The 25,504-nt window shown below is 39.5% G+C and overlaps 2 protein-coding genes across 2 annotated transcripts in view; both read left to right on the top strand.

The window, feature by feature from the left end:
- The window catches only part of LOC139727530 (methylcrotonoyl-CoA carboxylase subunit alpha, mitochondrial-like), a 14,966-nt gene extending 5,938 nt beyond the window's left edge, over positions 1 to 9,028 (top strand). Inside the window, exons 8-17 of the mRNA XM_071638504.1 lie at positions 426 to 537; positions 1,694 to 1,775; positions 2,815 to 2,942; positions 3,577 to 3,760; positions 4,547 to 4,656; positions 5,474 to 5,690; positions 6,434 to 6,570; positions 7,149 to 7,292; positions 7,947 to 8,120; positions 8,921 to 9,028. Of these exons, the coding sequence (XP_071494605.1) occupies positions 426 to 537; positions 1,694 to 1,775; positions 2,815 to 2,942; positions 3,577 to 3,760; positions 4,547 to 4,656; positions 5,474 to 5,690; positions 6,434 to 6,570; positions 7,149 to 7,292; positions 7,947 to 8,120; positions 8,921 to 9,028 (1,396 nt within the window). The remainder of the gene's footprint in view (positions 1 to 425; positions 538 to 1,693; positions 1,776 to 2,814; positions 2,943 to 3,576; positions 3,761 to 4,546; positions 4,657 to 5,473; positions 5,691 to 6,433; positions 6,571 to 7,148; positions 7,293 to 7,946; positions 8,121 to 8,920) is intronic.
- A 6,043-nt stretch (positions 9,029 to 15,071) lies between these two features.
- LOC139727529 (2-acylglycerol O-acyltransferase 1-like) lies at positions 15,072 to 20,932 on the top strand. Its single transcript, XM_071638503.1, has 5 exons — positions 15,072 to 15,279; positions 16,280 to 16,620; positions 17,919 to 18,093; positions 18,958 to 19,157; positions 20,545 to 20,932. Exons 1-5 carry the CDS (start codon positions 15,140 to 15,142, stop codon positions 20,697 to 20,699), a joined length of 1,011 nt encoding a protein of 336 aa, XP_071494604.1. The 5' UTR covers positions 15,072 to 15,139; the 3' UTR covers positions 20,700 to 20,932.
- Positions 20,933 to 25,504: the final 4,572 nt, after the last annotated feature.

Raw genomic sequence — 25,504 nt, 5'->3', positions numbered from 1 at the left:
ATTCTGGTTTTGAAATATTCATTGTCTTTAGGCACAGTGTTTCATTCAATGATGTTGATTATGAACATATTTGTATTTATACCCAGATACCATGGACAGTAGGACCTTACTTGTCATTATAGTTTTCCCGATCCAATTCAAACAATATTATATTTAGACTTTGATCTGATTTAGTTTGATAATACAATAAGTGCATTTGATGTCAAGAATTGAAGTGTGATTGAATGATAGTTATTTTAAAAATGTGGCATGACATCTTGTTATATTTGCCCAAAGCTCCAGTTTGTATTTATCACCAGACATAGATATTGAATTGACATTTAGTCTTAAAATCCTTATCAGGTTTTTGCATTTTTTACAGGAGTCAACATGAATTTAGATTTGAATTTGTGGTAGTTTCATATACTTTCTGTTGGGTATGGCAGGCACGTTGAAGTCCAAGTGTTTGGAGACAAGCATGGAAACTATGTGTACCTCTTTGAACGAGATTGCAGTGTACAGAGGAGACATCAAAAGATCATCGAGGAGGCACCAGCAGTAAGTGTGTTCATAGACAAGAGTTCATTCAAAATATTCACATTCACACATTTTTTCTGTACCTAAAGTTTCTGTGGTATTCAATGAGCTTGCAGAGATTTGCCACAGACAAAGCAATGATTAAAGTAGTCAACAGTAGTTATCTGTTCAGACAATGATCCCTAACCACAAGGATAGCTATCCTCTCGGATAGGTTTGTAATTAGGCACCATGTAGACGCACTCGTTGATAGCTATCTTGAAGTTGACTCGAAGATAGCTATCCACAAGATATCTCAGGGTTAGCTCTCTATCAACGAGCTGCCAGTTTTTCTACTCGTAGTTAGGCATCGTGTGTGGTGTGGACAGAACTTGTTGATGGGAACTTGTAGATAAGCATTATAGTAATGGATGGTGGTGAGCCTATCCACGAGGACATGCTTCATCGTGTGAACGTGCGTCATAGTTAGGGGGCCAGAGTCTATCCTAGAGGATAGCTATCTTTGAGGTTAGGGATCACCGTCTGAACATAACTAATAAGTTCTAGCTGCAGAAGTGGAATTCAGACAAATGAGTGTCACAGATAACTCACTCTTGGCATCAGGGTGAGAAATTTGTCCATTCAGAATTCAAAGATCATTGTTAATGTGTCTGTATTTCTGTATTGTATGTCTGTTACATTGGAACTGCAACTTATGTTCTACTGGGCTTGGTTTTTATTGTTTACAAGGCAGATGTACCCATGTACTGACAGATGTGATAGTGTGGGGCTTATCTGATGTTACCCCAATAAAGGTAGAACACATCTCTAAAATCCTATCGAAAACACTGAAACCGATGAAAAAGAATCTTGCTTGAAAGTCACTTCCGCAAAATGAATTGGAACTGAATAAATTGAAGACTGCCCTTCATTGACATAAATAAGCACCAATTATTCAGTATTTTGAGTAATAGTCATGGTAGAAATCATGCACTATATACATCATACTTGGGTGGAAGTTGAATCGACTAGCTGTGATTGCTAACCAGACACAAATACTTGGTACTTATTTACATCAATGAAGGGCAATATTTGTCAAGCAGATACAGGAAAAAAAAAAAGAGTTCTTGAAATTTTTCGAAAAATCATTGATTGTTGAGTCTTTTATGCTGAATGTCTGTGATTGTGTGTCTCTCAGCCGCACCTGTCGGAGGATGTAAGGAGGAGGATTGGAGAGGCTGCAGTGAGGGCAGCCAGGGCAGTGGACTATGTAGGAGCAGGTGAGATGGACAGAAATGCAATCTCTGCACAAACATGGATGAAGATCTGTAGCTGTAGGATGAGAATCTGAAGTTGAGGACATAATGGTCAAACTAATGAAAGTTCACTGATTTAGACATATAGAGAGGAACCGTAGGAATTTCCAGCATAATCTATAGCCAAGTCTGTAATCTTTAAATATCACTTGTGTCTGTGTGTGTGTGTGTGTGTGGGGGGGGGGGGGGGGGAGGGGGGAAGGGGTGAGGCTACAGACAAATGAAGTTTGCTCACTGATTCAAACAGATCATGAGGAATTGTAGGAATTTCAAACATAAAACTTGATGTACTTACTTTTATTCAAACATTCAGAAAGGCACGTTTCTAAAATAGCACTCTATTTATCTTTGTTGCATTTCTTTGCTGACCAACCAACTGTGCCCTTGAAAAACTTCCGAGGCTTGGCTGGTCTTCAGTAGCGCATGTTCGTGTCAAAGTGAGACATTTTGGATTAAGATGAGTTGATGAAAGAATCGGGGCAGTGGAATCTTTTCATCTTGGGAGAGACAGTAATATGACTTCTTTTATCTGTATGCCAGTGTACCCAAGTTCTGTAGATAATTTCTTCTCACCTTATCTGGTAATCTTTGATGTTATTTCATGTGTGTTTATTTGTTGTTGTTTTTGCAAACATATTGTAGAGAGAAAAAAAGTGGTCATTGACTATCGTAGGGCAGTCCTCATTTTGGTAATGCAATGAGATCAACCCACACAGTTTGATTGTTTGGTATGAATAGATGCAAGTGATTTAATAACACCAAAAAAAAAAAAAATGCTTTAACTGTTAACATATCAAAAAATATATTACTTGCAGTACTTTGCTCATTAATTTTTACTTAGTACACATGAAAGATATTGAAGTGTTTAATTGAATTGCGGTTTCTACACATGTTCCAATTCATGCTGGAATAATTCACATGAATGATGACCACCATGCACATGTAAGTGATTGGTTGATTTTTTTCATGTCTAATGACGGCGTTTAAACCGAACCCTCCCCAGGCACTGTGGAGTTCATCATGGACGCTCAGCAGAACTTTTACTTCATGGAGATGAACACTCGTCTCCAGGTGGAACACCCTGTCACCGAGATGGTAACCAAGACAGATTTAGTGGAGTGGCAACTCAAGGTGAGGAAGTCTTTCTTTTCAGATGATGTAGGTGATGTCCACAGATAGAGGGGATGAATATGTTAAAATTTTCAGAGTCTGTAGAATCACAAATGGAATCTGTGTGTGTTGTTTTTGTTGTTGTTGTGAAACAAGTCTTCACCAAAATTGATAAGAGCCTTAGTTTAGAGCATCTTGTATTCAGGCAGAAAGCAAGCGCCAAACATCCAATCAACCAACCATACAAACAAACAAACAAAATGATTAAAAAGCCTGAAATAAGGAGTTAGTTTAGTTTGGGAGATTTTAATTAAATACAAATGATGCTTATAGTGAGTTATGCTAAGATTTGTCAGATTGATTAGGAGGGAATTTAAAATGAATAGCAAGTAAGTTTTTGGTTCTCATGTGTTTTCTTTATAGTGCACTCCCATTATAACGAACACAGTTGAAATCAAATTCCGATTACAACGAAATAAAGATTCAGGCCGCAACGTTATCCTGCCAATGTTTTTTTTTTATTGTTTGTTTGTTCGGCAAAAAAAAAAAATTGATATAATGAAAGAAAACTGCCGGTCCTGAAGACTTTATTAAAACAGGAGTCCAATGTATTAACATTCTCATCGCCCTTTACTTCTACTTTCCTTCTGTCTAGGTGGCAGCTGGTGAGACCCTACCAGTGACCCAAGATGACCTCAAGCTCCACGGTCACTCCTTTGAGGCCAGGATCTATGCGGAGGACCCAGACAATAACTTCCTCCCAGGGGCGGGGCCTCTCATCCACCTGGCCACGCCCAGTGCCGAGGAGATGATCAGAATAGAGACAGGAGTTAGACAAGGTAAGGAGATTAAGACAAAGGACTTAGGCCATGTTTGAAAGCTCAAGAGTGAATTAAACTGTGCTGTACTGTACCATACCATGTATAAGTTGAAAGCATTCTATGTCTGTATCACTCTATCAGGATAGTGTACCCCATTAACGAAACAAGCAAACAAAATTGCACAGCTGACAGTGACAACGTGCAGTGGTACTTTTATTGCAACTGATTAAAAAATTGTCCTACATCAATGTTAATCAGTTGCAATTTAAAAAAAATAAATCTCGATGAAAGAATTTCATAAATTTTAATGGTACTTGGTACTTTCAATGGCATACATGGTGGTGAGCGATCAACCAATATGATAGCTACATTCTTTTTATGGGTGTTGTATTAAAACAGCTGAAAATCACTACGGGAAATTAGTGAAAATATCGTCATGTGTACGCCCATATGCCAACAAAAAGAATTTCCTAAATGGACAATAAATTAATCAGAATCTAAATCTGGATATGAATTAGCCGAACCTGCCAAAAAATGTGCCTCATACTGATACTTATCACCCCCAGAGCTCAACAAGGCAAGATCACATTGCGCATGAAACTATCTGCCTTTCAAATTAAACACATATCCTTCTCTCCTCCTTTCTCTCCCCCTCTTTCTATTTCTTTTTGTCTCCCCTCTCTGTGTTTTTCTCTCTCTCTGCCCCCTACCCTCCTTTTCTTTCTGCCTCCCTCTCTGTCTTTGTCTTTCTCTCCCCCCTGCCCTCTGGCAATCTCTCACTCTCTCACTCTCATCTATTCACAGGGGACGAAGTGACGACCTACTACGACCCGATGATTGCCAAGCTTGTGGTTTGGTCACAGGACAGGAAGAGTGCACTGGAAAAGTTGAGGCAGTGTCTACAGAAATACCAGGTACAAGGTTCAAACAATCATGGAAGAGAGATAGAGAAAGAGGGTAAAGGGAGATATTTTTGTGACTAACAATTCATGTGTTTACTTGTCTGTCTGTCTGTCTGTCTGCCTCTCTCTTCTCTCTCTCTCTTTCTCTCCGTCCGTCTCCATTTCTCTCTCTCTCTGTCTGTCTCGCTCTCTATGTATTTCTTCATCTATCTTTTGTGTGGTAATCTGCCTATCTATCTATGTCTCATGTATCTATTCTGTCTTTTCTCTATCAGTCAATCCACTTATCAATCTATATATTCATCTATCTGTTACATGTATTTTTATCCATTCATCTATCTATCCATTTTTTTTTTCTACCCATCTGTCAATTTTTGTATCCCTCTCGAGTGCAAAAGTTATTGAATTTGGCTATGTGTAAATAATCTGTTGTATGCTTTCTCTATTAAATGAAGTGGATTGATATTTCAGCATAATGGATTTTAATGGGATAACAAAGAATAATTGCCTTTGATTATCATGTCAGTTCAAAACCATTTGGCATGTAGAGCAATGTCTTGCTAATCCAATTATCTGCAGTAATCACATAAGAATTCCAAGAGGAAAAGGAAGAAAAGAAAGGTTTTTGTCTGTGCTTTTGTGTCATATCATTTTATGAAACCATTTATATCATAGGAACAGGGATTGCATTAGTCCACTTTCAAATGTTGCCACATCATCCAAGATCGCTGATATGTATTGCATGTTTGGATTCACTCTGAATAAATTATTGTCATCCTTGTGATACATGCAGCAATATATTTTTGTATCTATGAAATGTTTCTTCCAGATTGTGGGTTTGAAGACCAACATCAGATTCCTGGATGACCTGGCCAAACATCCCGAGTTCAAAGAAGGAAACGTGCACACAGACTTCATTCCACAGCACGAGAGGGAACTGTTCCCAGAGAAGGGTGCCCTCGACGACCACACCCTGTGCAGAGCCGTCCTGGCACTTGTGCTCTTTGAACAGAGGTCCAGTCAGCAGGAGACATTGGAGTGTGGTGGTAAGTGATGTACTGTATACGGCAAATATTTCGCAAGGTTTTTGTTTTTGCAAATTTTGCAAGTCAGGTGCCATTTGCGAATTTAGAGACACACAAAAATTTGATTCTGATTCCAACATGAATGCAGCATACATACATGCTTCGCCATTTAGTACTGTACTCCAGTTCGCGAAGTTAACCACTTGCAAAATTGTTTGAAAGTCTCAATTCGTGAGAAATTTGACTTGCTAAACAGCTGTGGTCATACTGTATGAATCATGACATTTACATTATAGAGCAAGAAGGCATTAACTCCACATACTTTGTAAAACATTTATATGGTGCTCTTGGCAGTACATGATGTCATTAGAAATTGACATGAGTTTATTCACATTGTGACTCTTGCAGATACACTGTAAGTCTGCTGAAAAATTAGGTAGTGGAAATTCAAGTAACTTTATGCTGTCAATTACCTTCAAAAAACGGTTTGTGATGTTGATAAGTAATTGGTCAAATTAGCAAAGTACTGTAAACACATAAACTTTTGCATGCATGAAATTTTTGTGAATTCCACAAGGATCCAAGATTCACAAGATTAAAATGCATGTGGAAGTTCTTGTCTATACTATGCATTGAATGCCATTGGCATTTCACGAAAATTTCATGCCACTAAAAAGGCTGTCGGCTGCAATTAGCAAAAATTTCATGCCACAACTATTTCTTGTACATGTATTAGAGTAGTGTACATGTATTCTTCGTTCCAGACCCATTCTCACCGTACAGCCTGGGCAGTGGGTTGAGACTCAATGACAGTCTGTGCCGACGTGTGAAGCTGAGTGCAGGGGACACAGAGATTGTGGCCTTGGTCACCTACCAGCCTGATGGAACATTCCGAGTGCAGGTGGGTTTAGAAGCAGCAACCTGTCAGGGGCGGATCCAGGAATTCTGTAAAGGGGGGGTGTGACTAATATTTCTGGTGCCACTTCCGGGTTTCATTTCATTTTTTTCTTTTTATTTCTTTTGTTTTTAACGAAAAATAAAGGGGGGCGTGCGCCGGTTGCGCCCCCTCTGGGTCCGCCACTGCCTGTGATAGAGACTCCAACCCTTTAGCGCTCAGATTTTATTTTTTCATTCTCTGCTTCTCTCTAATGAAGGGAAAAGTGATTTCACGTTGTTGCATTCTGTCTGTTGCATTCAATTGACGATAATAAGGGAAAGGAAAGACTAAATCTGGGGAGAAAAAAAGAACTCTGACTGTTTTAGGATGGGATTTTAAATGGTTCAGCTTTATCTGTCACCAATGAATCTCTCTACATTAGCACAAAAGTTCATACATCACAGTCTTCTGAGCATATCAAGATGTTGTTGTTGTTGTTGTTGTTTTTTGCTTGTTTGTTGGTTTTTCACTCCCAGGATTTCATTCATCCCTCTGCGTACTTCTTCTTTTCCTATTTGTCTTTTTGGTCTTTCCATGTCAAGGTTGGGGAACGTGCGTACAGTGTCCAAGGGTCGTTGGCCGGCCAGGACAATGCTCTCGAACTGACAAGTGTAGTGGACGGACAGAAGACCACATCCACCATTGTCATGCATGAAGACAGCATTCACCTTTTCTCCATGGATCATGTGAGTATCCTCTGACCCACAGACACTGAATGCAGTGCCAATCAGTGAAAATAATTCTAGATCTTTTTCATGTTCTTCCTGCCACACTAATAAAAGATAATAAAGTAAAGGTCCCTTTTTTGTGACAGTTTGCAGAATTAAATTGCTAGTCAAGAGTTTGGGTCACATTAGCTTGTTTCCACAACAAAAATGTTTGTGTCCTGAAAACAATTGAAAATTTAATGTGGATTTTTCTCATGACTATTACTTAAACATGTAAATTTGAGGCTCGATCTAATGCGAAATGAGTGTCTTTTGGCATGTAATTGAACTACAATACCAGTTTTTACATAGGAGCATTGAAGGATACACAGGATGCATTGCGCAGAATGTTTATTTGTAAGGGGAAGGTAAATGGCAGTTGCCAAATAATGTTCCCATAGTTCCATTTGAAATTCATCCTTTCAATAGGAGATCAAAATTTTAGAATGCTTTGACCAGCCTTCACACTCCTGGAAGATGATCTGAAAGATACACAATTCATGCCACTCCTAATGCTCGATAACTTCCCACAGACAATAAGGTTGCATTTCAGTGTATACAAATGAGTCAGAGTTTAATGTTTTCAATCCATTTTACCCCTCTCTCTCTCTTTCTTCCTGGTGCCCATGTTAGATTGGAGGAGTGGAGCTAAATCGGCCTCTACCAGAGTTTCTGGCCGAGGCAGGCGGAGGAGGTACGGGAGACCGCGCCCCCATGCAGGGTGACATCACCCACCTGTACGTCAAGCCTGGTGATAGAGTGGAGAAGGGGCAGCCTCTGGTAGCCTTGGAGTCCATGAAGATGGAGGTAAGGGCAGCTGGGTCGGATTTCTCTTTTTGTCCACATACAAAAACTTTCAAGAGGAATGTGTGAGACCCAAATATACATGTGAACTTAGTGATTGCAGCAATAAGTGGAACAAATCAGCGAAGTTCAGGGAAAATCGACCAATCTATTGAATAGTTATGAAGTTATGAAGAAAATATATCAAGATGAGAATTCCACCAAATGTACTTTTAAAAAAAAGTACACATTTCCTTGACCTGTTAGAGTAATGCTTTCTGAAGGAGGTATATGTCAAGTGCTCTCTCATTATGCTGTGTTGTGATCTTCTCGTCCAGCAATAGTGGTGCAGAAACCTTAAAAATTCATAACTTTTAAGGATTGTCCGATTTTCTTCAAACTTAGCAGATGTGCTCTTCAATATTCTTGCATTCCCTCAATTTACATACATGCATCAATGAGTTGTTGCTTTCATATCATTTGTTGTAGAAAAACAACCATCTGTGATGAGTGAACTTTTTTAATGAAAAATAGATGCCATGATTGCATGAGTCCAGTGACGAAGTTTGTTCACCTTTTATGGTCTTGTGCAGAATACAGTGCACTCCCGTTATAACAAAGTCCGTAGGACCGTAGGTCCGTAGCTGAATGACATACTACATAAATGTGTATAGACGATAATCTTTTGACCTGAAGTTTTACTTCGATAAGATGAGTATTTTGTTATAACCTTGTTTGTTTTGATAATGGGAGCTCACTTTATTATGTACTTTATTATGCAAACAATGTTTGACTGCTCTCTCTTTCTTTTTATTTTATTACAGTATGTGATACGGGCACCTAAAGATGGAGTGGTTGCTGAAATATTGGTGGCTAAAGGGGACAATGTCCAGAAGAATGCTCGCCTCGTAGCGTATGAAGACAAGAAATAGGGAGAACTAAGGACACCTTTGAAAACTGGAATCTTGTGAATTCACCAACAACAGAAATTGCAGCTGTGATGGTATATAAACCCAGAAAAGTACAATATATAAAGGATATTTCATCCTCTCTCTCTCTCTCTGATGTATTCAAATTCAGCAGGCATTATGCTTCTACTCATAAAGCAATCATTCGTGTGGTTTTTATTTTGGTACTTTGTTTTGTGTTGCTCATTTATTTTTCATTCATTTGTGGCTTTATGTGTAATAGCTCCTGAAGGACGGCTTAGGAATCAAATTTTACCGCCTTGGGGGGGGGGGGGGGAGGAAAAAACTCTCAAAGCACATAATTATGTTGATGTGCTTATGTGCTTTTAAACTTCCAAATATTGGACAATTGGAATATCTGTGCAGCTAACATGGGTACGTATGATAGTGTGTGTCATTTATTCAACACTGAGTTTGCTACATGCTGTTGTTGCCAACATCTATTCCACCTTTGTTTGATATCTGTTAAAGTAGATTGCAGTGGTGGTTACATCATTTTATGTGATCTGTTCTCCCAGTGGATTTGCTGTAAGAAATGCTGGGTAAAATATTGTCAGTGAAGCAGGCATTAATTTGATTTTGTGAAATAAATGTGAAGGGATGCATTCCTTCATGGGGTTCAGAAATGTGTTTTGAACTCGATTAGCTGAATAAACAGAAATATACTTGCACCTTGTGTATGTCAAAGTATTGTTTAAGAATGTGTGAATAGATGTTATATGAACTGCATTCATTTATCAGGGTATGAGTAACAGACATAGGATATTCATGGAATCAAGCACCCTTATTTGTTTTTTAGCTGTGTACAGAAGTGAACAAGCTCTCAAGTTGTGTTTTGTAATTGAAGTCATAGTTAAAATAGGTATTTGATTATCTACAATGCATTGTCTAGGGTAACCAAATGCTGATAGATGTTGATCCCAGACACAAGTCCTGTAAGTAACATTGAAAGTAGCTTATCAGCTCCATGCTTAGCCATTATGTTAACCCTAAGTGTGTAGTATGTATGTATGGGAGGGGGGGGGGACATAAGAATGTTAACAAGTCATATGGAATATTTTGCTTTTTTTTCATATTCATGTTTTGGTCTTTGTATGAAAAGTAGATTTTCATCACAAGTTAGATCTGGTGATATAAATTACCAGATTGACCAAACTGATTTTTGTAACTAGAATCTACGCTGAATATGTGTGTTCAAGGGGGGTTCAAATGTTGTCACTGACTCATAATAGCAGATTTTTGTAGATTTCAGACAAGAGAACTTTCTATGATTGTAATTTTTAACCAAAATGTGCAGCATTTTACACTCTTTTCAGAAGTATTTTTAAAATGGCGTAGACAGTTAACAGCAATATCAGACTATGATAACAGCTTACTGTAAAACAACTTTTTGCAGCATAAAATTTGCATGAATTGGAGCCGGCAGCCTTTTCTGCGCTATGAAATTTTTGCCAATGGCTACTACATAGCATTCAAGGCATGTAGTGTAGACAAGAACCTTGGCATGCATTTTAATTTAGCTAATCTTGGCTCTTGTGAAATGTACAATGCACACGAATATTTTTTTTTTCAGTTTTTTCAGTATTCTAGTGTATTTGATAAAGACAGGAATGTAAGTCCTGCACAAACCCACTTTTGGAGAGCAAAGACTTGCATGTAATAATACCTGAGAATTACTTCCAAATAGTTGCTGATATTTATGTTCAATTTTTGTATTCTTGTTTGCTGTCATGATCAATTTGTGATTAAATCAATGTTTAATTAATGCAAACAAAGGCGAACTGACCAGACAGACATATGATATATTAATGAAAATTGAGCAGAGAAAATGGGATCCCAATCTTTCTGGTCAGTTTTCCTTTGTTGTAACTAATCAAAGAGCTGGATCACTCCAGTGATCACTCGCATTTATCCCAAGTTGATTTCAATCCTTTGGTTCTATGTCAAGTTTTGAAGTAAGCTTTGACCACACAAGGGTCAAAGCTTAAGGGGTTTCTGGGATGAACACCATACCAGGGTCTTCCATAGCTCAGTGGTTAAACAGCACTGGTCTAGCAGTTTAGGGGTCTTAGATTCGAATCCCAGTTGAATTCCATTTTCTTTGCTCAGTTTTCATGTTATATATTAATCAATGTTTTGTAAAATACGGGTACAAGGGTCTAAGATTGATAGAATGTGCATGAGGGTATATATATCAGATTTGATTGGAGTGATGGGTAGTAAAAGGGATTGCGCTGCTGGAGGAATTCTTGGGGGAGTTTCTCATCTTCTGGGCAGTGCCTGGGAAGTTGAGGAAATTTAGATTATAGTTGTAAGTGAATAATTTGGGGTGATGATGGAGTGTAATACTGTAGAAGTGGATATTTTCGCGCTTGGCTGGGTAAGAAGAGCTTCGCGTGTTTTTGATTCCGCGGAATCAAGACATCACGCACAGGAACATATGGCTAGCAAAAATATTCGTGTGCTTTTATTTTCACGGTAGTTTCTGGTTGCGCGAAAATTTCAACACCGCGAAAATTTCCACTTTTACAGTACAGTTTTTATCATGGTTACTCATAGAGCATGATTTTTCTGTACAGTAAATATAAGCAACCTGGCAAGGGATCCAAAACGAGTCAAGGTAATATGGAGTAACTGGTAGAGTGAAAATGATTCCTTTGATGTGGGTAGTCTCTCATTATCACATGAAATGTTCCAAAAAAAAAAAGACAAATTATCAGAAAATGTCTATGTCTGAGGTGTAAAAAGGTACCTGCAAAGCCACAAGTCCCTGAATGGAATTGCTGTTGTGTTGTAACCAAATTTCTCGTCATCATGATGAAATGAATTAGGTTCTGGATACAGCATAGTGACAGTCAAAATGCTGGATTGAAGTAAAGCAATGACGGCTTTCAGTAAAAATGTTCACCAAAAAAAAAAAAAAGATCCTATGTGTAATATATATGTATAATATTATATGCATTGATGAGCGGAAGACTATGCATCTCCTATTGTGGGGATGTTCATCTGTCACGTGTCACGTAATATACAATGTGCATTTTTTCATGACACAGTAATAATATATGACAACAGTATGACCAAGATATGGTTAACATTAATAAACATTAATTGGGTCATGACTACAATATGTGGACACATTTCAGAACTCTCAGTATATTTGTGTACCTGCACTTAGCTCTATCTCAAAGTGTGTGTCAGTATAATTATATGTGTATTCCCGTGTGGTGTGTGTATACATACCTGGTACATGAAGAGTGTGAATACAAAAACAGATAAACGCCTGGGATAAATGTCATTTTGGTCATCAAGGAGAGAAAAATTAAGTCTCTTCATTGCAATTGCACTTGTAAGAAATATTTTTGAAGATACACTGTATTAAGATTATCAAATATATAATGTTCAAATTATCTCCTTTATTTTTTTCAGCAGCTTCAATCTCCTCTCTCATCTCAAGTTGATGAAAATTAATATAACTTAGATTATCGGTATCAGTTTTTGCATTTAAACTCTTCATATGTTTACACAAGTGTGTTTTTATGATGGTGTGTGTGTGTATGTGTGTGTGTGTGTGTGTGTGTGCATGTACACGTTTGTACAGAATGGAACAAAAGTATAAATTAATTGCATTAAGTTCACTCTCGTCAAGGTTTCTTCCTCATTGTAGCCTGAGACATTTCTCCTTTACCTTCAAATAGCATTGCGATCAAGGTAATCATCAATGGTATCATCAAAAGCAGCATCAACACCACCCTGAATAAACCTTATTGTCATCACCATCATTATCATTGTATTATAGTCCCATGCCTCTCTTCTTTATATAAAGTAAGCAGTACTAAACTTTTATAAGATCTCTAAGATCTCTAATAAGGTCTCTATCTATTTCTTTTTATAGTTCCACTAACACACTTCGGGGTAAAAAAAGTGGGGGGCCCATAGTGGTGACACCTTATGTACTCCTTTGTATGCATGGCCGGCGGAACCGGGGCCAGGGGGGGGGGGGGGGGGGGGGCCCCCACTTATTTTTGTGCACCATACAAAGGAATACATAAGGTATCATCACTTTGCCCCCCCCCCCCCCCCCACTTTTTTTTTTTTTTTTTTTAACCCAGAAGTGCATAAATGGCACTAAGAAATAGATAGAGAGGTTGTATGAGCGCGGTAAGGGTAAGGTTATGTCTTTGCGCTGTTCAAAGACCTTTTTTTTTTTTTGGTTGTCAGCTCATGAAACCCTGAAAGTCCCCCACTTTTGAAAACGCTCTGCCGGCCCTGCATGGTATATATGGTACAAAAAAGTGGGGGGCCTGCTGAGCCCCCTCCAAGTTCCGCCAGCCATGCAGCCTACCATATTGATCTTAAAATTTACCCCTGTGAAGATTGACGAGCTGATTTTGTTATATAACACATACGTATTCTGGATTTATCAGCTGGCGAGCAAAAAAGACACACACACACACACACACACACAAAAACAAAGCTAAAGGCCTGGGGCACAAGTATCCAGGGGGTGTTTCACAAAGATAGAATTTAAGTCGAACTTTAAATTTAAGATTGACTAAAAATTATAGCATGCAGTGTGTACTTCAGTGCTGCATGTAGCCATTGATAATACAAGATAAGATAAACAAAATAGAAATTTTAACATTAATGATAATTTGAAGTGGGTTAGGCTAATGAAATTGAACATGCAGGGAAACCAGTGGTAAATTGGGCCTACCCGAATTCCTTATTCGACTTGAACATTCTTCGTGATCTCCGGCCCCATGACATTTTTGGGGGGAGGGAGGGGGGATCGCACGCGTGCGGGATCGATCCGGGATCGGGAGCGAGCCACCCCTGCATGATGGAGCGAGCATCATCATTACTGCAGGCATCCATCCGATATCCGGAGATCAAAGAGTTGCTTCTATTCTCATGGTCGGACATCCGGGTATTTTGCTTGTCACGGGGTCATGGATAGCGGTGGAGTGAAAACAAACAGTCGCGTGAGCCTGGAGTGGTAACGCTGTACGTGTTTTCTGCCGGGGCGCCCCGCGAGCATAGCGCTAGCGCAAGCTGTACTACTGTAGCTGTGCGGGCGGCAGGATTAGGCCCTAGGCCTACCCTAAATTAGGCCCTACCCTAAGCCTACTACAGTACTAACGTTAGGCCTGTAGACCTACCTGAAGTTTCTATGAGGTACTAAGTAAGCGTAGATATCGGGGTAGGGCCTACTCAAAGAGGTTCTACTGCACATCTGGCCATTTTGTCGGGTCGTTGATCCAGAGTCCTGCCGCGATTTCATACGGGCACAGGTCCAGTCCGACTGCCTTCAACTTGGCAAAATACCGGGACCGATCGATCGACAGGATCCAGATTATTAGAATATTGCTGGCAAGACATGATGCATGTATCTCATGAATGATGGCACAAATGACAAAATGAATAATGAAAAACAGTCCCCATGTCTGCGTAGAGTTGCACATAAATTATACGCGTCGCACATGCACAGCATGCAGTATGCGCATTATGCAGGCTTAGCGCTTGCAAGCTGTTTGTTTTCACTCCAGTCAACCGGAAGTGACGTGTAGCCGACCGCAAGAATACTCTTTGCCGGGGATCCCCCTCCTCACAGGTCCGCCAACGTATCGCGGATGGGCCTTCGCGCTTGAACGACGACAATAAGATCATTCAAGCAGATATGGTATTGTATCTTCTGCTTTGTATTATCGGTCGACAGAAACGCATTTTTTATCTATCGTAAGATGAAAATGGGCCTCTCTGAGCTGCTGCCTTTATTGATATCCCCAAGGGCCTACTGTAGTGTTAGAGGATTTTGTTACGGACCACTGACCAACCAGGCCGCCACTGCACTGCGTGCTGGACCCTGCAGGTGACAGGACCCTGTACCGTTCAGTGCATGCATAGCTAGCTCACCTCAGCGAAGCGAAGTCAGCAGTGAGTGAGGCGACGTGAGTGAGTTGAAGACTGTCAACATTTAGGCAAGCGCAATAGGGCCGTAAAGTGCACAATTGCCAGCATTTACTGGGTCACAAGTTGGTAAGAAATATTCGAACCAAAACCAAGAAAGCTGCAGAGATGAAGCTGCCGAAATTTGCTCCTCTCTTCGTGCCCCTTCATCGTCGTCTTGAGACGGCATCGGTGCTCCTGTGGTGGTCGCTTTTCATGTTCTCTCGACTCTTGACGCAGTTTGTCCTATTCTACATGCTTATCACAAGGTATGCATAGCTAGATACGTCTAACGTTAGACAGAAAAATCCGTCTGTCCAGAGGAGTCTTTTATCATTTTTTTTTTTTTTTTTTTTTTTTTTTATACTTTGTCGGCTCTCCTCACAGCTGCAGTCTTCTCGGAACATGAACAAAGTTATGAACATATCCCCTACGACCAAATTTGACAGACCGATATCTTTTGGTCAACTGAACCAGATACCTTCTAACATTAATGTTAACATGTTAATTTACTCGGCCACGGGGAGGTCTCCTCCGCCTCCCTGATCTAGAGTCTACATGTACTTCAGTAGATCTACTTGATCTAGAATGGTGTCATGTCCTGAAATAAATGCAGAGAAAACAAGCAAGATTTTCTGAGATTAATGAATACAGGGCTGAATCGTGATACAACTGATATCGGTCCCCTATTGTTCTGCGAGTGCGTCTTCGCTGTGTGCAAAGTCTATGTAGGTGGAGCAGTCACCGGCTATGACAAAATGAATGGCAATGATTAATGGAGTGGTGACCGATTTTCAGGATAATGCTGAATACAGACTCTAGTCTCTACAGTAATTATCAAATGGTGATTTGATAACGGATTGACATCGCCATCGGCATCAGTGAATATTGGATTTGATGATTTCAAAGATTATTTAAAACCTGAAATTGATTTTAATGATTTGATTATATTGATAAACTTATCTGCTTGGATCCACTCTTCAGATTATACCATTTGTAGACACTGTTGATATTGCATGTAAACTCTTCTGTTGCTGTGCGCTTACATTGTACTTCCCCCCACTTTCAGATAACTTCAGCTCAGTGAGATACAGCTGTAATGTAAGGTAACTAAAGGTGTGACTACTGTATTAACATGTTAGTAGGCCTTGAATCAGGCAAAATTTTTACCTCACATTTTCCTGTTGTACCTTGGTATGTCTCTAACTACTGCTTCTCACATGGTACAATCCCCAACATTTTATCATGACCTAAATTTGTACCTTTCAGGTATTTTTGGATCAGTCTCCTCCTTTTTGGCTGGGCCTACTATGACAGGTACACACCACAGAGGGGTGGACGGCGATCACAGTTCATGCGAAGTTTGAGCATCTGGAAGAGGATGGCAGATTACTTCCCCGTCAGACTGCATAAAACTATGGACCTCGACCCTCGTCATAATTACATTGTTGGCTTTCACCCCCATGGCATTATGAGCATCAGCGCCTTTGTCAACTTTTCGACAGAGGGGACGGGTTTTAGCGCCATTTTTCCCGGAATTCGCTCCCACCTGTGCACTCTGTCCGTCATGTACAAATACCCTCTTGTCAGGGATTTCTTTATGTCTGGAGGTGAGAAAAACTTTGTTTTATTCACACCCTGGTGCAGTAACACACATTGCAGGCAGGTGGTCAGGTGGTTTTATGTGTTTGGTTTAATAGTGACCTTCAAACTTATAGAAGCAGCAACCTTTAAGTCCATGTTTTTCATTTTGTGATAAGGAGTGTTACAGACTAGAAACCCATCTACACTCTGTAGCTTCTCTTTTTGAAACTCATAGCTCTTTTCTCACTATGTGTATATGAAGGCTGAGTTGCTCAATGGCAAAAGCATCTGAAGTCTTGAGGAAAAAGAAAAAGAAGTTCCAGAATTGCACACCTTTCTGCACTATTTACATGGTAAATTATAGCACAGACTATTGCTAGCACAGGCACTACCCTGATGAACTGAATGATTATCAGTAGTAGAGTATTCAATTCAGTCGTACAGTGATAAAGAGTTGTCATTCACAAATGGCAAAGGTCACAGTCTAGATATGAAATCTCAGTTCCAATCAGTAAACACCTTTATCTTTTGCCCTATTCTCATGTGGTAACCATGAGGATTGAGGTACATGTTTGTGATAATGCTTACATCCCAAATCCATGATGATATTGTGCAGCTTAGCAAGCAACCTTGGGACTGCAGTATAACACCCAGGTCATTATCCTTGTCTTTCAACAAAGCATGACCAGTGGTATTTGTGAGGGGGAAAAAAATGAACACATTTGATTAAAGATACCTGAAAAAATCCTTAATTAGCTTTCAGCTTGAATGCAATTTTTTTGAAATTATTTCAACTATTTATAATGTGAACTCCAACCAAGAGTAGACATGCTCCATTGTAAGGAAAACTGATGTTTGAGTCTAATTAAAATGTCGATGCACGTCTTGGAAAAAAAAAAAAAAAATTGCCGTTTTATATTGCTGCAACTTTCTTTGTTTGCTTCTTTTTTTTTATTGCATTCTCTTATCATTCATGGTATGCAACCTTCTAGTCTTTTCTCTGTCGTCCTCTCTGTACATGTACAAATGTAGATCCTTTTTTTTGTTCTTTTCTCTTGGTCATCTTCCATTTTTGTTTTTATCTTCTCTCTCTCTACATAACAATACTATGCTATGCATATCATGCTTATCTATTGTCGATTTCCGTAAACATGTGTACACGTATGTATCTTCCTCATTTTCAGTTTCCTCTTTATTTCTGATTTGACAAATGTTACATTCAATACAATCATGTCCTTTGGAAGCTGTAAATAGAAATGTTACTGGCATTGATAACAAAGTTGTGTTCAAGGGGTTAACCCTTAATTATCTGCTTCTCCTTCAGGTATGTGTGATGTGTGTAAGGAGAGTATTGACTACCTGGCAGGTGGGCCGGGGAGGGGCAGTGCGGCGGTCATTGTACTAGGTGGTGCGGGGGAGTCTCTGGAGGCCCACGCCGGCCGCCACGTCTTGTGTCTGACCCAACGGAAAGGTTTCATCAAAAAGGCTCTCCAGCATGGGTGAGATTTTCTCATTAAGTTTTGCATGCTTGTGCTGCTTTCTAATTAGAATTCGAAGGATATAGGCCTACTGTATTGATCTGGCTTTATTAAAAAAAAAAAACAAATGTGGGCAGAGAAAGAAAATTGGTTTGTTAAGAACACACAAGCAGTAAAGAACGCACAAACATAGATTTTAGACCCCTATAATGTACTGCAGCATGCATAAAAGATTCAAGTGGTTGATATTCACATTCTATCTATTGTTGTATTCTTTGACAGTATGTCTCTTTTTATGTGCAGTAGATATTTCTCGTTTGTAGATTTTCGGTACTTGTATCATGTATTTTAGCACTTAGTATGAAGTCAAAATTTTAATGCTTACATAGTACTAGTGTTCAAGCTAGTTACCAATACAGTGCAAGACACTTAGTATTCAAAGGAGTTATCATGTGTGTGATAACTCCTTGGACGTACATATTATGAAGATAATTTCCTCATCTGAGAATAGTCATGGTGAAAGTTTAAAGCGAATTCCTAGTACTCAAATGAAAGTTCTGTTGTCCAACACTCTGAAACAGTAAGGGTGTAGAAAAATGTACTTAGCCCAAAAAGCAGTAATTATTTTTCACCATCCAGCAGTAAATGAGAGAGTATTTCTTTTGATAATCTGTATCAAGATACAAGCTTTTGAAATAGAAACTATTAGATGTGTTAGCTGAGCCTGTTTGTTCATGAATACATTTGATAGCTATTTCCATAATGTGAAATAAGTCATACGAGAACAAAGTCTGATTGGTAAGGTTGTATGAAACCAAAGAGTGAAGGAAAACAATAAAGGAGAACTTGAAGATGAACTTTTTGTGTGATGACCTCTTCCCACAGTGCTCATCTTGTTCCCTGCTACTCCTTTGGCGAGAATGACCTCTACCACCAGGTTCCTAATGAGGAGGGAACCCTCGCCCGCAGACTGCAACAAAAGATGCAGAAGGCCGTGGGATTTGCCACGCCTTTCTTCTACGGCAGAGGGGTGTTCAACTACAGCTTTGGGCCTCTGCCCTTCCGCAGAGAAGTCAACACAGTTGGTGAGGAAATGACCAAGATGTGCACCATGTTAAAATAAGAATTCCCCAAAATATGATAGTGACCACAAGAAGATAAAGAATACTTTCATGTGATTTAATTTTTTGTTCTGCTCTGCTGATATGGGTGAAATTCAATTGATGTGAATGTTGCAGACAATAGTATTTTTTGCACATTTGATATGTCCAAAAATATTTGTACATGCTGTCATTTTCAAGTTAGTTCAGTTTTGTGCAAAATTCATGACAGGTGTCACACTGCAAAATATATTGTATACCACATTTATAGTATTGCATAAGCTGGTACTTCTTCAGCTTTACTATATACTGGCATAGCCTAAGTAATTACATATATTGGAAGATTAACCTCATGAATATTTTCATGCATAGAATTATTCTGCACAAGCATGATATTAATTATATTCAGGTGTGAATTCTATTAACATGATTTGTATGATTGTATTCTGTAACTTTATTTCCAGGGAAATTCGTAATATTCGTAATATTCGTATTTTTAATCATTCAACTGTTAACATTGTTTCAAGCAGTATCACAGCTACACATAATTACTATAGAAATGGGACAATTCTTGTTAGTGTTTCAAGATGTTACTGTATTCCTCATTCATTGCTCATAACATGTTTACGATAGCATTATTAGGAACATGGCAAACTTTATTACAATGTAGTACATTAGGTCAGGGCAGTATTGAAGGTAAAGGGGACAAAAGAAGGGAGGATACAATTCGAAGTAGATGGGATGCAAAAATAGAGGGGCAGTAGTTTGTAAAGGATATTTGTTGCACATCCAAATATAAATGGCATAGAGAGCACAGGCCGAGCTGAAGATGTTTTGGGTTGAGATCGCAGACCTTGCAGAAAAAGTTGTTGGCTGAGATGACGGACCTAGCAGAAGAGGTCATGCCAGCAAAGTTAGCCAAGCATACTCTTACAGAGATGCCAACCAATACGATTTTGTAGTACTGGTATTTAGTACGATAAACAGTGTGAACTGTGATAATACGATATTGCCTCCTGAAGGTATGACTTTCATTTTTCAAGTATTAAAATTTTAAATGAAGCCAATGTCAACCACAGAAAACTGCAGAAAACCAGGTTATCATATAGAAAGATATACTATTAACATCTGCAACCCCTACGAAAGCATTGAAATGATGAGCCTTAATGCACGGATGCTTTACAATTTTCTCATCAATGTTGATGAAGTAGCAACATTTTTACATGCCTGTCCTTACTGGGGAAAATTTTTTTTCTGACATTTCACTTGCCTAGAGCCAATGGGCTAGTGATGGTGTCAAGATTTCATGAAAATCTAGTTTTCTATGTCGAAAAGTTGCCATCTCTGCTCTTCCCCTCCTTTAATCTTCCAGTCGGTCGCCCAATCCCTGTGGAAAAGATGTCGGAACCGACACCCGAAGCCATCGACTCCCTGTGGCACACCTACGCCAATGCTCTGCAGGAGCTTTTTGAGGAAAACAAGGTCAAGTTTGGAGTCAAAGAGGCGGTTGTATTGCAAATAAAGTAAGCATTCAGTGAACCTACTAAGATGCCCAGTTATTGGAGAGAAGAAAAAAAAAAATTATCACAATCATGACCTCACACCAAGCTCTCGGGAATTTCGCTGCCAAGGTGTCAAAGATGCAGCTTCTGAAGTGACTGGTGCCTAGGAACCAAAGTGTTTTGAGTGTGATGTAACTTCCAGAGAACAGCTTGGAAAAGGGAAGGGGCAGATTTTTACTACCAAGAAAGGTGCTAACTTTGCTGATTGGAGGTATTGTGTGTGTGTTTGAATACCTTTAGCTGGATGCATGATGTAATATCTATGCACATGGTAATAGGTGAAATATGCTTCAGAATGATATGAAAATTTATCAAGCTTTCTCTGAAATGATAAACAGTCGCTAATATTACTTAGCACCTGATGAGTTGCTCCGAACACTTTAATAGGTCTACATCAGAACTGTTTTCATTATGAATATTTGATGCAAAAGGAAGACCATTGTGGCTGTCATTAATAATGATTTATTTTGTAAATCATGCAAACTGATTTAGAATTTACAGTGCTGTCTCTTGTCAGGAATTTAAGATTGCTGTGAGCATACTATAATTTTGTCTTTTATGTCTTTTTAAAACAATGCTCAAGATTTAAACCATTCTCTGATCAGTACTTCTGTCTGTTAGATAATTTATTTGGACGAGTTAATGAGATACGCACATATGTGCACAATGCTTACAACAGTGCCAGAAAGTGATTGTTGTATTGTGGTATACTTTCAAACAGTTCTTTGGGAAAACTTTAACATCCTGCCTGTTATATATGAAGAACAGATCACGTGCCACGCAAATCTGCTGTGTTTTTGTCTGTGATCTCAATGGCAAGGGACAGTTTCTTCGCCTTGTCGTAGTTCAGGTCGGGCTCTGCCAGTATACAAATGACGCGCAGGTCTGAGTGCGTCAGTCGGAATTGTGTGCATAAGGTAACTATGGAATGCCTAACCCACGAGGCGAAGCCGAGTGGGTTTTGGCTAAATTCCATAGTTACCGCATGCACACTATATTCCGACTGACGCACGAAAAGACATGTGCGTCATCTGATTTATAGAATGGGTAATTTTCTTGCCAAAAACCCATTTTTCTATCGTGTTACCCGATAACAAAATGACTGGATGCATTTACTTTTGGCTTGCCGTAAACGAGCATGCATCAGTTTTTACTGGACGCACGGCCAACCGTGCAATTAGTTTTTACTGGACGCATGGCCAACCTGAGTGTGCGAACGCTTGCTTAGTGCGCGAACCTTTGTTACAAGTACGCATACTCTTGAAAAGTGCGCGATCACATGTTTACCACTGTGACTCAGCGTGCGGTCAGTAAAAATCAACGCATAGCTCTCGACCAATCAGATCGCAGGATTCTCGCTACCCATTCTATAATAGCATTCTTTGAACTCGTTCATCTCGCACAACACACACCATCCTATCTCACAGCATCTCCTTCAGCATCAAGCCAAACTCACAGTAATGGGCCAATTGTTTCAGTTCTACCAAGTACTCTGCGATAGACTCCCTCTCTTTCTGTACCCTGGTGTCGCATTTAAATCTCTGCACAATCACCGAGGGCTTCTGTTCTCGATGATTTGTTACCAGGGTAACCATTTCCTCCCTCCCACGGTAGGGAGCTTGTGGGATTTTTCACTTGAAATTGTGCAATCTGGTGCATACCTAAGAAGTAAATTTGAAGAACTTTTTTCTTACCTTGTATTATGCATATTGTGTAATCAACACACATACTGTTCATGTTTATTGCAAACAATCATAACTATCTCACCAGCCTTCACTGTTGACTTGCCAATGATATCAAGAAAAGTCAGTTATCAGTTTTATCTCTTTTACCATTATTTTCATTTCAATTTCTAATTAAACTGAGATGATGCATACTTAATCTCCCTCCATATTTGTTGAATACATGTAGATGTATACTAAATAATGGGCAGGGGCTACGTTTTTTTCACTTGAGACTTGGGGTTGGGGTTAACAAGCTTGATTTGTATGATTTCTCATTTAATTCATTTAGTTAATGTACATTACATTATTGAATACACTTAAGAAGGTACTTCAGCTCCTGTTCATTTCATAATGTTATATGACTGTATTTTCTCAGATTGGGATCTTCACATGATCTCAGCTTAGCTGACTTCGGATCTTCAGTTGAGATCGGGCCAAAAACTTGTGTTGAGTTTTTATATGGCACAGGTTCATGAGGTTCTTTGATATCATGCATCGAATCTGCACTGTGTCCAGCAGCTGGACAATCCATCGACACGGGGAATGACTCACAGTCATCTAAAAATTGGAGTAGAAAGGAAAGAAAAAAAATTAATATCAGACAGGCCTTTGACAATCACAACTCTCGTTTAATTTTGTGGCACCACTCCAAAAAAAAGTAAATATAATGCTGTGCACATATTCATTAAATCATGTAGATATATCACAGGGAAAATGTTCAGCCTGGCTTGACGACTGCCCATTAATTCATTATGGGCTAAAATCAAATTCAATTCTTGCCTTCATTTCTACATGTATTTACTGGAACAAGCACATTAATGGTACGGTATTCATGAACTATTGCATACATAACATACCTTGAATGTTTTGTCTTATGGGGTTGAAAAAGTCCTTTAGTGAAGTTTGTCGCTTCATTGTAAGACTTTGGTCACAGTCATCCTCTCAAACTGGAATAACAAACAAGTCATTAATCCAATGCTAATATTTCATAAACTGTAACTTGAGCAGAAATAATTTTTCTCCACACATTGGATCTATTTCGATTGTGCAAATTGAGTGTTTGACACTGGGAATTTTAGTAAGGAAAATAAGCTCATTCCCTAAATTGGCAACACAATGAAAATTTCATTTGTTTGTCATGTGCTTGATCAAAACTTATCACCATACTTTCTGGCAATGCTCACTTATTTCTTCTCAATTCAAATGCATTTAATTAAAGAATATAGTAAAAAAAAAGAAAAGAAAATTGAACTAATCACAAAGAATCCCCTTCAAGATGGAAACACAATTTTCCTGGCCTGTAGTTGCAGATGTGGTTGTAGATGTAGTTGGTGCTTCCGTGAGACCCACGATCTTAAAGTTATTTTGATGAGACGACCTTTCACCCTTGTTGATATAGCCTTCCAAGTGGAGTACTCTTCGAGATTGCACCGGACTTGAATACGTTGTCAATATCTGGGGCTTCTGACCTGATGTCAGTTACATATGTTGCTACTCTTTATCTTTGAGACCAGTCATCAATTCGTAGCTATCCCACAATTGATGGAATTTCAGCCAGTTGGAACGATGCTGCATTTTGCATGTGACTTACGTGACTGGGGGCATCCATGTTGGATTTTGATAAGGACATTGCGCCCTCTACGTTCTTATCGAGCGAGTCTGTGATGTTCTGTATTTTGGCCGTTCCACTTCTCGGGCGGATCTTTAGTATTTTTGTCGCACTTATTATGTTCACTTTTCCCATGATCACTGGTCGGCTTTTTGGGAGGTAGGCTTAGATTCTTGGGTTTGTGAGTATTCTCATCCCTCTCATTTTCCCCCCAACTCTGTTCGGCTTTTTGGGAGGTATGGATTTTTTTTGTTCTGTGTTTTTCTCTTTTCTCCCCCGAACTGACGTCGGCTTTTTGGGAGGTTCATCCTGTACAGATTCAGCACAGCCCCTCTCTGGGTTCCGTGCGCTCCCGTGTGCTCCCTTGAGCGGGAATTTCAGTCGGAGCGACAGTGGCGGAAGAGCCCACCTTATGATGGCCAATTCCCGCCCTGTTGTTATTCCCTGCTTTCCTTTAATCTCCGACATTGTCTCTATTATACACGCTGTATTTCTGTCTTGGTTGAGAAAGTAGTGTTTGCAAGATACCCAGAGGGAGTTTAGGAACGTGTTAAGATAGCCGGTAGAATGGATACAGACGACTGCCTTGCAGGCGCCGGCAAAGGAAAGAGGAGGATACGAGGCTAGCGTGGCCTTTTATAGTAAGGAGTACAGGGTTTCCCGTTATGCAGTAATGGGAACTCCGAGAGGTTAGTCTGCTATCACAGACCCCTTTTTTTTCTCTCTCTACTAGAGAGAACCTTTGCCGGTTTTAAAGCAGGTAGGGAAGGAATAGCGATATGGTATAGGTAAGTGTGGCGTATTCTGCCGTAGGTAGTTGTACTGGAAATACTGTATGCAGTCTCCAGCACATACCTATCCAGGCACACACTCACAAACCCTGGGTGTTTTATGATGCCGTCAAGGTTTCCATTTTAGGAGTCAATTTTTGCTACGATTTGTTCAATCTCCTTGCAGCACATGCTCTTTCTTACAGAAGGCATTGCAGCACATCCCCACTTCATGAATACCTTTAGTTTGGGGAAAATCTATGACATCAATGCAAACACAAAATCAGGTCCATACGGGATTACACTGTACCTACAGTTGTGACTTGGTAGCTTCGTTGCAGTGTGTGTGTCCCAAAGCTGTAGAACTATCAAAATTTTCTTTTTGTCTGCACCAGACTTATTGGTTGCTATAAACATCTAGGGCTTCTGACTCAGTGACATTTACATATGTGGCTACTCAGATAGAATAACATCTTTATCTTTAAGATAAGTCCCAAATCCACAGCTACGATGTACCGGTATGCCACATTTGGCAGAATTTTGGCTAGTTGGTACGGTGCTGCATTCTGCCGAGTTCCTCTCCCATACTGCTAGTGATATTGGAAATATGCAGTCTCCAGCACATACATATCCAGGCACACACTGGCAAACCCTGGATGTTCTGTAA

Source organism: Diadema antillarum, unplaced genomic scaffold (genome assembly GCF_040938485.1).
Source record: "Diadema antillarum isolate AM-2024a unplaced genomic scaffold, OU_Dant_1.0 seq00000135_RagTag, whole genome shotgun sequence".
In the NCBI taxonomy this organism is placed as follows: domain Eukaryota; kingdom Metazoa; phylum Echinodermata; class Echinoidea; order Diadematoida; family Diadematidae; genus Diadema; species Diadema antillarum.
This window is presented reverse-complemented; position numbering and strand designations above follow the sequence as displayed.